The 12512-nt window shown below is 51.2% G+C and overlaps 1 protein-coding gene across 1 annotated transcript in view; it reads right to left on the minus strand.

Annotated features, from left to right (window-relative positions):
• Positions 1–12512, minus strand: part of RP1 (RP1 axonemal microtubule associated) — a 752859-nt gene that overhangs the window by 615620 nt on the left and 124727 nt on the right. The window contains exons 14-15 of the mRNA XM_075316343.1: positions 11532–11744; positions 9850–10027 (exon numbers count right to left, since the gene is read on the minus strand). Coding sequence (XP_075172458.1) covers positions 9850–10027; positions 11532–11744 — 391 coding nt within the window. The remainder of the gene's footprint in view (positions 1–9849; positions 10028–11531; positions 11745–12512) is intronic.

Below are 12512 nucleotides of genomic sequence, written 5' to 3' on the forward strand. Positions count from 1 at the left end.
ATGGAGGTGGCTCATCTCTAATTATTAACTATATTCTTTATTTTACAGACCACCCCATCCCGTAACTATGAAGTCCAAGTTCGGGGTTCTCAGAACCCGAACTCGAACTTTACAAAAAGTTCGGGCGAGTCTCCTGAGCACGAACATTGGGGGGTTCGCCATCACTAGTTACCAGTACTGTCATTCCTTTTGAGTGTTCAGCCCTTGCCTGGGCATTAGCTTCATGTTGCTTCTGCGCAGATACCGGTAAGTCACTGGATCTCCTGCACCCAGTGATCTCCGACGCACAGAATAGATGCACTCCTGCAGTTGTGCCATATGCATGTTCCCAGCCAGAACCAGACTAGGGAGTGCGGTCTAGCATTATACAAGTATATTGTACAAGGCTGCGCCTACTAGTCGGGTTTTGGCCAGGAATATGCATATCGCCCAATTGCGGTCACGAGACCACTGTTTCTGACTCAGAGTGTGCGTATAGGGTGTGCTTTAAGAGGATTCATAAGTCTGCAGTCACATACAGAGACATATTTATAATTTTAGACTTGACAACCCCTTTCAACTTCCCTCCTCGTTTGCAACTGCAATGTTTGAAGATTAAAAAAGGCTGTTTTTCAGGGGCTGCTGTGCTGTTACTGGGTATATTACAGATCACTTAATTCACAGTCACATAACTATGCAGCTCCAGCACCTCCCTATCTCAATTAAATCTATGTATTATTATTTACAAACTGAATACAGCTCCATTTTCAATTCACTATAACACTTCTGCAGTAGTACAACACAGTCCAAATTGGCTTTTCTGTCCCTATGTGGAATGAGCTGAATGCTGTGACCATTGATCCCATCACTGTAATAGCATACAATGGCACTACGTGGCAAACTCTCATGTTTTATACTTCCTGTGATAGTCCACTTATTGGTTGTGCTAGACCATTTGATGTGATAACTGCAGGGCATAATGGGGAAACCCATCTGGCCATGCCTGACAGCATTAGCTTGTGTTGTGACTCTTCAAGGGTGTCTGTAATGGCACCAGGCATTTTTTGTTTGTCAGATCAACACAAATGAAATCTCAAATAGTTCAAACTAGAGGGGACCTATAAATTTAAGAAAATTCATCTCAAAGTCGATTCTCCACAGATTGATTTCCTTATCTCTAGCACTGGTTTGATGCTATGGCTTGCATCGCCAGCAAGACAAAGACTATGGTGGCTTTATAGGAGCTGTCGAATGAAACACAAATGGTAAAAATGGACTTAGACTAAAGAGCGCTTTACACGCTACAATATATCTTACGATGTGTCGGCGGGGTCATGTCGTAAGTGACGCACATCCTGTATCGTAAGTTACATTGTAGCATGTAACAGCTACGTGCGATTGCGATTGAACGGTAAAACGTTCATCGCACGCACGTCGTTCAATTCCGAAAAATTGAACGTCAGGTTGTTCATCGTACCCGGGGTAGCACACATCGCAGTGTGTGACACCCCGGGAATGATGAACAGCAGCTTACCTGCGTCCTGCGGCTCCCGGCCGGCTATGCGGAAGGAAGGAGGTGGGCGGGATGTTTACGTCCCGCTCATCTCCGCTCCTCCGCTTCTATTGGCCGGCTGCCGCGTGACGTCGATGTGACGCCAAATGTCCCTCCCACTCCAGGAATTGGATGTTCGCCGCCCACATCGAGGTCGTATGGACGGGTAAGTACGTGTGACGGGGGGGGTTACTCGTTTGTGCGACACGTTCAACAAATTGAACGTGCCGCACATACGATGGGGGCGGGTACGATCGCATACGATATCGTATGCTGGATCGTATGGTGTAAAGCAGGTGTGAGGTAAATCCGGAGATATGACGATAAATCATGACATTCAAGTCATGTCAGGAAGCCCTCTCCTGGTGTCACTACCCCCTTCCCCCCACACAACTGGTTTAGCAACAAACTCCATGGCCATGTCCTGTGATATGGAAATTAGGTGGCTTTGGGACAATGGACACAGGATGACTCCCTGCCGTCACCCTGTAGTAGGAGCTGCTATCTAATTAGCAAGGCTATGGAAATAGCCAGACAGAACGACTCCAGTAAAAAATGGTTCATATCTCGCAAGCCATATTTCCGATAAATATGGCAACCATAAAAATGGTGTCTCCGCATGTGGACGATGCCGGCACCCCCTTTTTATGGGAACAGGACATTGGGAAATGCCCCAGGCGTGATATCAGCCAATGGGGAACTGGCAGACAGGTCATGAGTCCCCTCGTTCTGTAGCTAAATTCATAACTGTCACAATGAGAGCATTGGCGTCCGCCTACGACGCTCCCAGGCAAAGTTATAGCCAAAATCCCCTTTGCTGGATAATTCTGATCCATGCAGGGGGAGTGGCAGTGCTTCCCTGTGAGGTCACTAAGGTAGGAGGGGACCTGGATCTGCCCAGGTTGATAACCCTACTTCGGCCATTTTCCAGCGTTCTTCTGCTCGGGGGCCTGGTTGGGACAGACCTGTGAGAGAGTTCCTGGAAACCTGGTCTACAGCGCCCCCCTGTGGCCAGACGCACAAGGTAACTGATTGAACTGTGTATGCCTGTTTGTAACCCATGCTTTATCTGTAACTGTACTCTGACATAACTGTATATTCTGTAGATTCCCTATTGTATATATTGTAGTTTCTAGTGTGCTTTAGGCGATTAAATTATATAATTAATCCTGGGCTGTTCTGTTATCTCGATCTTGAATCCCACGTCTGTGTGTTCGGCTAATAGTTACCGTAAATCGGTTGGTGGCAGCGAGTTGTGCCAAGGATTATTGTGGGGAGGCCAGTGAGATCCGGGAAGATATTATATATTCCGCCCGCGGAGGTCGGGGGAATATATACCCTACTCTCACCGGGGACCCTTCAATAATCGGCATAAGTAGTATAGCGGCCTCCTTGCTTATTGTCGGGCAATTCCATAATTGGCCTGACTATAAGAGGGGCGCTAGAGAGCGCGTCACGTGCTCTGTCTGTCGGTCGGGAGGTATAAAGGAGGGGTGACCCCCACTTGTTACCCCCCGATTGTGACGTACTGGTAGCCAGCGCGGGGGATTTCTGAGTGACACCCCCCGGTGGTTTGTGACATATTGGTGGCAAGCGGTGGGATCGAGATAATAGTGTGTGTGAGTGTGAGACCCATACTCCCAGACACTAAAGACTGCCTGCAGCAGCTGTGGCTGCTGGGGTCTTCAGACTAGCTCAACACTAGAGTGTCAGAGTGCAGATACTGTAAGGTGTGTGGAGGCATCAGGTGTCAGTTCTGTGTCAGTGACCAAAAGTCTGCAAGAATGGCTGAGAGCACCAGGAGCAAAGCCAAAGGAATGGCCGATGCTCAGGCCAGAGACGATGAGGAGGTTGTCCACGAGTCCTCCAGGAGCTCGACGCCAGAAAACAGCTCTGCAGAGGACATTGCACAACCGGGCACTGCTGGACAAGATGAGGAGCAGCTCGCCCAAGGGTCCTCAACGAGCCAGACGCCAGCCCTCCGCTCTGCAATGGACAGTGAAGCACCAGGCTCCGCAGCGGGCCGCAGATCACCACGTGCCATTCCACCGAGCCTGGGAGGCTCGGATAGCCTTCTTCAAATGGCTATGGCCCTACGCCAGGCTGGAGACCGGGAGGGCTACAAGGAACTCATGGCCGAGCGTGAGCGGCAAGCAGCGCGTGAAGAGCGCCAGGCAGAGCGTAACTACCAGCTGCAGCTAGCTCAGCTCCGGCCCTCATCAGCCACCCGTGACCTTCCAGACACCAAACTTCCAAAGGTCCGTGTTGAGGACTTCCCAGTGCTGGAGAAGGATGGAGACTTGGACTCTTTCTTGACTGCTTTTGAACGGACTTGCTTGCAGCATCATCTGAACAAGGACCAGTGGGCCAAATACCTGACCCCCCGTTTAAGGGGTAAGGCCCTGGATATCCTTGGGGACTTGCCTGCTGAGGCGGATCAGGGCTACGACACCATCAAGCGGGCCCTGATCCAACAGTACAACCTCACCCCGGAGTCCTACCGCAAGAAGTTCCGGACGCTGCAGAAGGGACCAAAGGACTCCTGGGCTGACCACCGGCGGGCACTTGCCCGAGCTGCCGACCACTGGACCCAAGGCCTGCAGCTTTCCACCGGACCGGAGATCCTGGACTTGTTCATCACGGAGCAACTCTTGTGGAACTGCCCTGAGGATCTCCGCCAGTTCATCCGAGACCAGAAGCCAAAGGGATCCACGGCTACAGCTGCCCTGGCCGATGACTACACCAACAATCGGGCTCCTGAAGCCAGGAGAGCAGCCACCAGCAGCACCTGGAGAGGGGGTAAGATGAACTCTGCGACTGCCCCACCTGCCCCTAGACTGCAGGGGGTGTCCCCCTCAACTCCCCTCTCCAGGCCCGTGGCAGAGCCAAGACGGTGCCACCAGTGCAACCTACCTGGACACTTCAAGGCCATGTGCCCTCAGCGTCCCAAGGCCCCGGCTCCGTCCCCGTCCCAAGGGCCGCCCAAGGTGTATTGTGTGGGTGGGGGTGGTGGTAGGTCCCTGGACAGCTTCCAACCTGTCACCGTCGGCCAGTCTGTGACCATAGGACTGCGAGACAGCGCCTCGGAGGTGACTCTGGTGCGGCCTGAGATGGTGTCCCCCCAAGACTTGATCCCTGGAAAAACCCTCGCTGTCTCCGGGATTGGAGGCACTGACCCGGCGCTGCCTGTTGCTGACATTTATGTGGACTGGGGCGCAGGGCGGGGGGTGAGGGAGGTGGGGGTAACTGATCGGATCCCTGCAAACGTGCTACTTGGGACAGATTTGGGGCAGATAACCTCCCAGTTTGGGCCCCAACCAAGGGCTGAACCTTCAGCCCGTACTGACATGACTCCTAACAATGTTAATGTGTTATCTATGAATGATGTAAGGGAGGAGGGAGTGAACTCTGATATTTCTGCTTGCATAGACACCATAGACACACACTCAGCTGCAGCTGTGACAGGGGAGGGGGTCAGAGAAAGGTGTGACAATGCCTCTACAAGTAACCAGCCTGTGAGCTGGGATCTGCTGCCCTCTGCAGGGATAAGCAGAGAGCAGGGTGCTGCAGGGGGAGGACCAGTGTGTGGGGTGGGGGCTACCACAGCAAATGTGGGGTCCCCAGAGATTTCACAGCGGGGTTCTGTTGCTGCAGGAGGGGAACAGGCAGGTGAGATTGGGGCCAGTCCAGGAGCGGAAGTGCTCCCAGGTAAGATCTCGGTGCATGGTTCCCCCACAACCGGGGTGTCAGGAAGCCAGGTAGGTCTGCCTGAACCGGCGACTTGGTCAGGAACGGAGGAGGAGCAGGCACGACCCACGGTCGCAGCGGCTGTGGCCGCTGTCACCCGCAGTGGGAGTGCTGGAAGCCAAGGGGCCTCCCGGAGGTCCGATAGCTCTTCCCCTTCTGACCAAGTGGCAGCCGAGTCAGGTGGAGGCCAAGACACAGGTCCCGGGGTACTGACTGAAGATGTGACAGTCTCGTCGATTCTGGCCACATCTAGTCAGGAGTTTCAGGCAGCGTTAGAAGCTGACGACAGCCTGAAAGCTCTAAAGGAGCAGGCGGCACAGCCTCCCTCGGACTCGGACCCGGAGCGAGTGGTCTGGGACCAAGGACGGCTGTACCGGGCCACGGTCCAGCAGGGTTCACCGGAGGCGTGGCCCAGGGACCGACAGTTGGTGGTACCCTATCCGTTCCGGACGGAGTTGTTGCGGATCGCACATGAGATTCCGATGGCCGGACACCTAGGGATCGCTAAGACCAAGGCCAGGTTAAACCAGCATTTCTACTGGCCAAAAATGGGGGCCGATGTGGCTGCCTACTGCCGTTCGTGTGAAACCTGTCAGAGAGTGGGGAAGGCGGGGCCACGCCCCAAAGCCCCACTGGTATCTCTGCCCATCATCGATGAGCCTTTCAGGAGGGTGGCTGTGGATCTGGTCAGCCCGCTGGCCATCCCCAGCAGCTCCGGGAAACGCTTCATACTGACGGTAGTGGACTATGCCACCCGGTACCCAGAAGCAGTGGCCTTGTCGTCCATTCGGGCTGACAAGGTGGCCACCGCATTGCTGGAGATTTTCTCCCGAGTGGGTTTTCCCCAGGAAATGCTCACTGACCGGGGGACCCAATTCATGTCCCAGCTGATGGAGGCCCTCTGTAAGCAGGTCCAGGTGCGACATCTGGTGGCCAGCCCGTACCATCCACAGACTAATGGCCTGTGCGAGCGGTTCAATGGCACCTTAAAGCAGATGCTTAAGATGTTAGTCGACTCCCATGGGCGTGACTGGGAGCGGTATCTCCCACACCTGTTATTTGCTTACCGGGAGGTTCCACAGGCCTCAACAGGATTCTCACCGTTTGAGCTCCTGTACGGGCGACGTGTGCGGGGCCCCCTGGCTCTGGTGAAAGAGGCTTGGGAAGGGGATTTGGCCACCCCTGGAGTGTCGGTTATCGAGTATGTCATGCGCTTCCGGGACAAAATGCAGGCCTTGACGCAACTGGTACACGACAATATGGCTCAAGCCCAGGCCGATCAGAAGCGTTGGTACGACCAGAACGCTTGTGAGAGGACCTACCAAGTGGGTCAAGAGGTGTGGGTACTGGTCCCCGTACCACAGGACAAGCTTCAGGCAGCCTGGGAAGGCCCATACCTCGTGTACCAGCAGCTCAACCCTGTAACGTACCTGGTCACCCTGGACCCTGCCCGTGGAAGGCGGAAGCCCTTCCATGTGAACATGATGAAGGCACATCATGAGCGGGAGGCATGTGCGCTCCCCGTGTGCAACCTGCCCGAGGAGGGAGAAGCGGAAACCCTCTTGGATATGCTAGCCCAGGTTAGGGCAGGCGGATCCATTGAGGATGTGGAGGTTGGCCACCAGCTCTTGGAGGACCAACGGTCCCAGCTGTGGGCCACCCTACACCCCTTCCGGGGGTTGTTTACCAACCAGCCCGGAAGGACTGACTTGGCTGTCCATCACGTGGACACTGGGGATCATCCCCCGATCCGGCGTTCAGCATATCGGGTCTCCCTGGAAGTGCAGCAACACATGCGCCAGGAGATTGACGAGATGCTGAAGCTGGGGGTGATCCAGGCATCCAACAGCGCTTGGGCCTCGCCTGTAGTCCTCGTCCCTAAGAAGGACCGAACCACTCGGTTCTGCGTGGACTACAGGGGGCTCAATGCTGTCACGGTCGCCGATGCGTACCCAATGCCACGCATCGATGACCTGCTCGATCAGTTGGCCGGGGCTCAGTACCTGACCATCATGGATCTGAGCCGGGGATATTGGCAGATCCCCCTGACTCCCAAGGCCAGGGAACGCTCTGCCTTTATTACCCCATTTGGACTGTACGAGTCCACGGTGATGCCATTCGGGATGAGGAATGCCCCTGCCACTTTCCAGCGGATGGTCAACACCCTGCTCAAGGGACTTGAAGGGTACGCGGCCGCGTACCTGGATGACATTGCCGTCTTCAGTCCCACCTGGGAGGACCACCTAGAGCATCTAGCACAGGTGCTCAGGCGGATCCACCGGGCAGGTTTGACCATCAAGCCGGGAAAGTGTCAGCTGGCCATGAGCGAGGTCCAGTACCTCGGTCACCGGGTAGGTGGGGGAACGCTGAAGCCCGAGCCTGAGAAAGTGGAGGCCATCGCATCCTGGCCCACCCCCAGGACCAAGAAGCAGGTGATGTCCTTCTTGGGGACCGCTGGGTACTATAGGAGGTTTGTTCCACGCTATAGTAGCCTGGCAAAGCCCTTGACGGACCTCACCAAGAAGAAGCTGCCCTCTGCAGTCGATTGGACAATGGACTGCGAGACAGCCTTCCGGGCCCTAAAGGACGCCCTGTCCAGCCCGCCCGTGCTACAGGCAGCCGACTTCACGCGGCCGTTTGTAGTACAGACCGACGCCAGTGACTTCGGCCTCGGTGCGGTGCTCAGCCAGGTGGACTCTGCGAGCCAAGAGCACCCAGTCTTGTACCTGAGCAGGAAGCTGTTACCAAGGGAAGTGGCCTATTCTACAATGGAGAAGGAGTGCCTGGCCATAGTGTGGGCCCTGCAGCGTCTGCAACCCTATCTATACGGGCGCCACTTCATCGTGGAGACGGACCACAATCCCCTCAGCTGGTTGCACACCGTCTCTGGGACGAATGGGCGATTGTTGCGATGGAGCCTTGCGCTCCAGCAATACAACTTCACCATTCGCCACAAAAGGGGCCGTGACCACGGTAACGCAGACGGGCTGTCCCGACAAGGAGAGGTCGCGGACGGGCGCACGGGGGAACACCGGAGTGTGCTGCCCCCTAGCGCCCTCAAAAGGGGGGAGGTGTGAGGTAAATCCGGAGATATGACGATAAATCATGACATTCAAGTCATGTCAGGAAGCCCTCTCCTGGTGTCACTACCCCCTTCCCCCCACACAACTGGTTTAGCAACAAACTCCATGGCCATGTCCTGTGATATGGAAATTAGGTGGCTTTGGGACAATGGACACAGGATGACTCCCTGCCGTCACCCTGTAGTAGGAGCTGCTATCTAATTAGCAAGGCTATGGAAATAGCCAGACAGAACGACTCCAGTAAAAAATGGTTCATATCTCGCAAGCCATATTTCCGATAAATATGGCAACCATAAAAATGGTGTCTCCGCATGTGGACGATGCCGGCACCCCCTTTTTATGGGAACAGGACATTGGGAAATGCCCCAGGCGTGATATCAGCCAATGGGGAACTGGCAGACAGGTCATGAGTCCCCTCGTTCTGTAGCTAAATTCATAACTGTCACAATGAGAGCATTGGCGTCCGCCTACGACGCTCCCAGGCAAAGTTATAGCCAAAATCCCCTTTGCTGGATAATTCTGATCCATGCAGGGGGAGTGGCAGTGCTTCCCTGTGAGGTCACTAAGGTAGGAGGGGACCTGGATCTGCCCAGGTTGATAACCCTACTTCGGCCATTTTCCAGCGTTCTTCTGCTCGGGGGCCTGGTTGGGACAGACCTGTGAGAGAGTTCCTGGAAACCTGGTCTACAGCGCCCCCCTGTGGCCAGACGCACAAGGTAACTGATTGAACTGTGTATGCCTGTTTGTAACCCATGCTTTATCTGTAACTGTACTCTGACATAACTGTATATTCTGTAGATTCCCTATTGTATATATTGTAGTTTCTAGTGTGCTTTAGGCGATTAAATTATATAATTAATCCTGGGCTGTTCTGTTATCTCGATCTTGAATCCCACGTCTGTGTGTTCGGCTAATAGTTACCGTAAATCGGTTGGTGGCAGCGAGTTGTGCCAAGGATTATTGTGGGGAGGCCAGTGAGATCCGGGAAGATATTATATATTCCGCCCGCGGAGGTCGGGGGAATATATACCCTACTCTCACCGGGGACCCTTCAATAATCGGCATAAGTAGTATAGCGGCCTCCTTGCTTATTGTCGGGCAATTCCATAATTGGCCTGACTATAAGAGGGGCGCTAGAGAGCGCGTCACGTGCTCTGTCTGTCGGTCGGGAGGTATAAAGGAGGGGTGACCCCCACTTGTTACCCCCCGATTGTGACGTACTGGTAGCCAGCGCGGGGGATTTCTGAGTGACACCCCCCGGTGGTTTGTGACACAGGCTTTAGAAATAATGAAATCAGATCCAGCAGACTGATGAAAATTGGTCAGATTTTGATTAAAAGAAACAATAGTTGTGAATAAAGCCTTATTCCCGCACACTGTACAGTCGTCATTCTATTACTAAAGCATCATCTCATGAAGTTGTCTTAAATGACTATTTTTTCATTTGATCTTAAACATAAACATGATTTGTGGTCACATAATACATACATTTGATAACTTGTGGGTAAAAAACAATGTTTTGCTCTCCTGTGTGTATCATCGGCTTTGCAAATCCATTGGAAAGTAGCCCAATGTATATTCCTTTACTTTTTACACTTTCTAGTGTCACGGATCCATTTTCATAGTTTTTCTCCACTTTGAATTGGCAGTGCTCATCTCCTGTGCCCTGACATAAAAAAATATTAATAACAATAACCAATACAGCTTACAGCACATACTGTAGATTTTTTATTTTAAATAATTAAAAACAATTTTCCTTCTGAATTTATTGTGAGTCTAACAATAGCGGGTGCGGAGATAGCCTGAGGGGGCGAAATTTCCTCTGTCCCATATTAAGGGACCATTACTATTAATGAAACTTAGGATAGCTGCACAGGTATGTAGAAAGAAACACATACATAGGCAAAAAAAAAAAAGCGCGTGAATACTTGGCTGGAAATTTGGGGGTGGCTGAGTTCACACAAATCACATGCAACTGCTGTTTAACTACCAAGAAATCTGAGCAAACTGATCTTAATGATATCTCTAGGAATGATTGTTCTTTTTTCATCTTATTTTTAGCACTTGGCAACAACTTTAACAGATATTACATTGCTTAAGGCATGAGACCTTATTCACACAATGCCGTTTTGTAGCAGGCTTTTAAGTGAATACTAAAAGATTAATGATGTGCGAACTGAGATCTTGGCTGATTTATTGAGACTTTCCCATGATGCTACACAGAGAAGCAGTGTGTTTCAGGTGTGCATTAAAATACATCCACAGGTGCGTCTCTAATGAACTCAGATGTTGCCAAATAACCCATCAGAAGCTTCCAAAAACATGACATCATCATATGGGCTGCCCCATATTGTTTAAAGGCATAGTACTCTTAAGGGTGCTTTACACGCTGCGACATCGCTAACGATATATTGTCAGGGTCACGGTGTTTGTGACGCACATCTGGCGCCGTTAGCGACATCGCAGTGTGTGACAGCTAGGAGTGACGATCAACGATCGCAAAAACGTTCAAAAATCGTTGATCGTTGACACGTCGCTCCTTTTCATAATATCGTTGGTGCATGCCGCTGGTTGTTTGTTGTTCCTGCGGCATCACACATCGCTATGTGTGACACCGCAGGAACGACGAACATCTCCTTACCTGCGTCGACCGGCAATGAGGAAGGAAGGAGGTTGGCGGGATATTCCGCACGCTCATCTCCGCCCCTCCGCTTCTATTGGATGGCTGCCTTGTGACGTCGCTGTGATGCTGCACGAACTGCCCCCTTAGAAAGGAGGCGGTTCGCCGGCCACAGCGACATCGCAGAGAAGGTAAGTCCATGTGACGGGTGTAAGCGATGTTGTGCGCCACGGGCAGCGCCACGGGCAGCGATTTGCCTGTGATGCACAACCGATGGGGGCGGGTACGCTCGCTAGTGATATCGATAGTGATATTGCAGCGTGTAAAGTGCCCTTTAGTGTATGTAAACTTGTGACTTTGCAGAAAGTAAGAAACATGTCTTAAAACATTTGGCAAATATAAATAATTTTGGTTCCTAATTGACCTAAAACTGGAAAGGTTTATTCTGATTTCAGGTCAGATAGTGAGAAAAACATGCAGATGTGTCTTTTTTAGATGGTGTATGTAAACATCTGGTTTCAACTGTACATTGCGACTACAGTATACTTACTTCTCCATCACATCTTCCATTTTTAATCTGCAGAAACATTCTTGGATGGGTCACATTTTCGAACATGCACACGGCAGGACCAGTTTTGTGCACTCTCCAGTAGGATTCCACCTTCTGTTTCCCAGCACCACTGCACGAGCCATCAGGTCTAATCCACAACACCTGGCTCCAACTTGTGGCTAGTAAAACTATGGCACCACTGTGGAATATTCCCTAAAGTGACAACAATACAGTAAATTATAATATCATGCAATTCTCTGCAGGTTACAAACATCAGGGATTTATTTGCACGTGCACATTCTTTATTTGGATGGAATTCAAAGGAAGGTCAAGGAAACAAAGGAACCTGTGACTAGCGAGCATCTATCTTACTGTGTTTCATTCAATGGATCTAGGGACATTTCTGATTAATAAAACATGTGGGTGCCATGAACATCTCTTCTATGTGAATATTTAATCTATTGTATGTAGATAGTATTTAAAAACCTGAAAGCAGCTTATCTCATAGATACAACATACCTTCTGGTGTTATTCTCGTTGTTCTGAAAAAGCGCTAGAGTTAACCCATTGAACTCACAGCTCGAAATCTCATAGATGAAATGACCATCAAATCTTCACAAATGCCTTGATTTTACATGGACCCAATCATGATGTTGACTGTTTTGCCTATTGTTGGTTCATAATTTGTTGTTGGGATATTTGATCTCTCTGTATGATGAATAGTCCATGCATTTCGGTTCCTATTCTATATCATGTTCCTGTCCCTTGGTCTGTATGTTTGCCCTCTGGCTTCATTTTCTGTTTCTTAACAAATGTTACCTGTTTTGTTCTAGACCTTTGCTTCAATTACCTGCACCCCAAACCTTAAGTTCCTGTCCTTTTTTTCTCTTGAGCATTTACTATAGACTTAACCTTTGTTCACCTCCTAAATATTTTCTTTGTCTCCTGTTTTTTTTCCCAAATATTCTGATTTGATTACAA

This window comes from Anomaloglossus baeobatrachus, chromosome 6 (genome assembly GCF_048569485.1).
Source record: "Anomaloglossus baeobatrachus isolate aAnoBae1 chromosome 6, aAnoBae1.hap1, whole genome shotgun sequence".
Lineage (NCBI taxonomy): Eukaryota > Metazoa > Chordata > Amphibia > Anura > Aromobatidae > Anomaloglossus > Anomaloglossus baeobatrachus.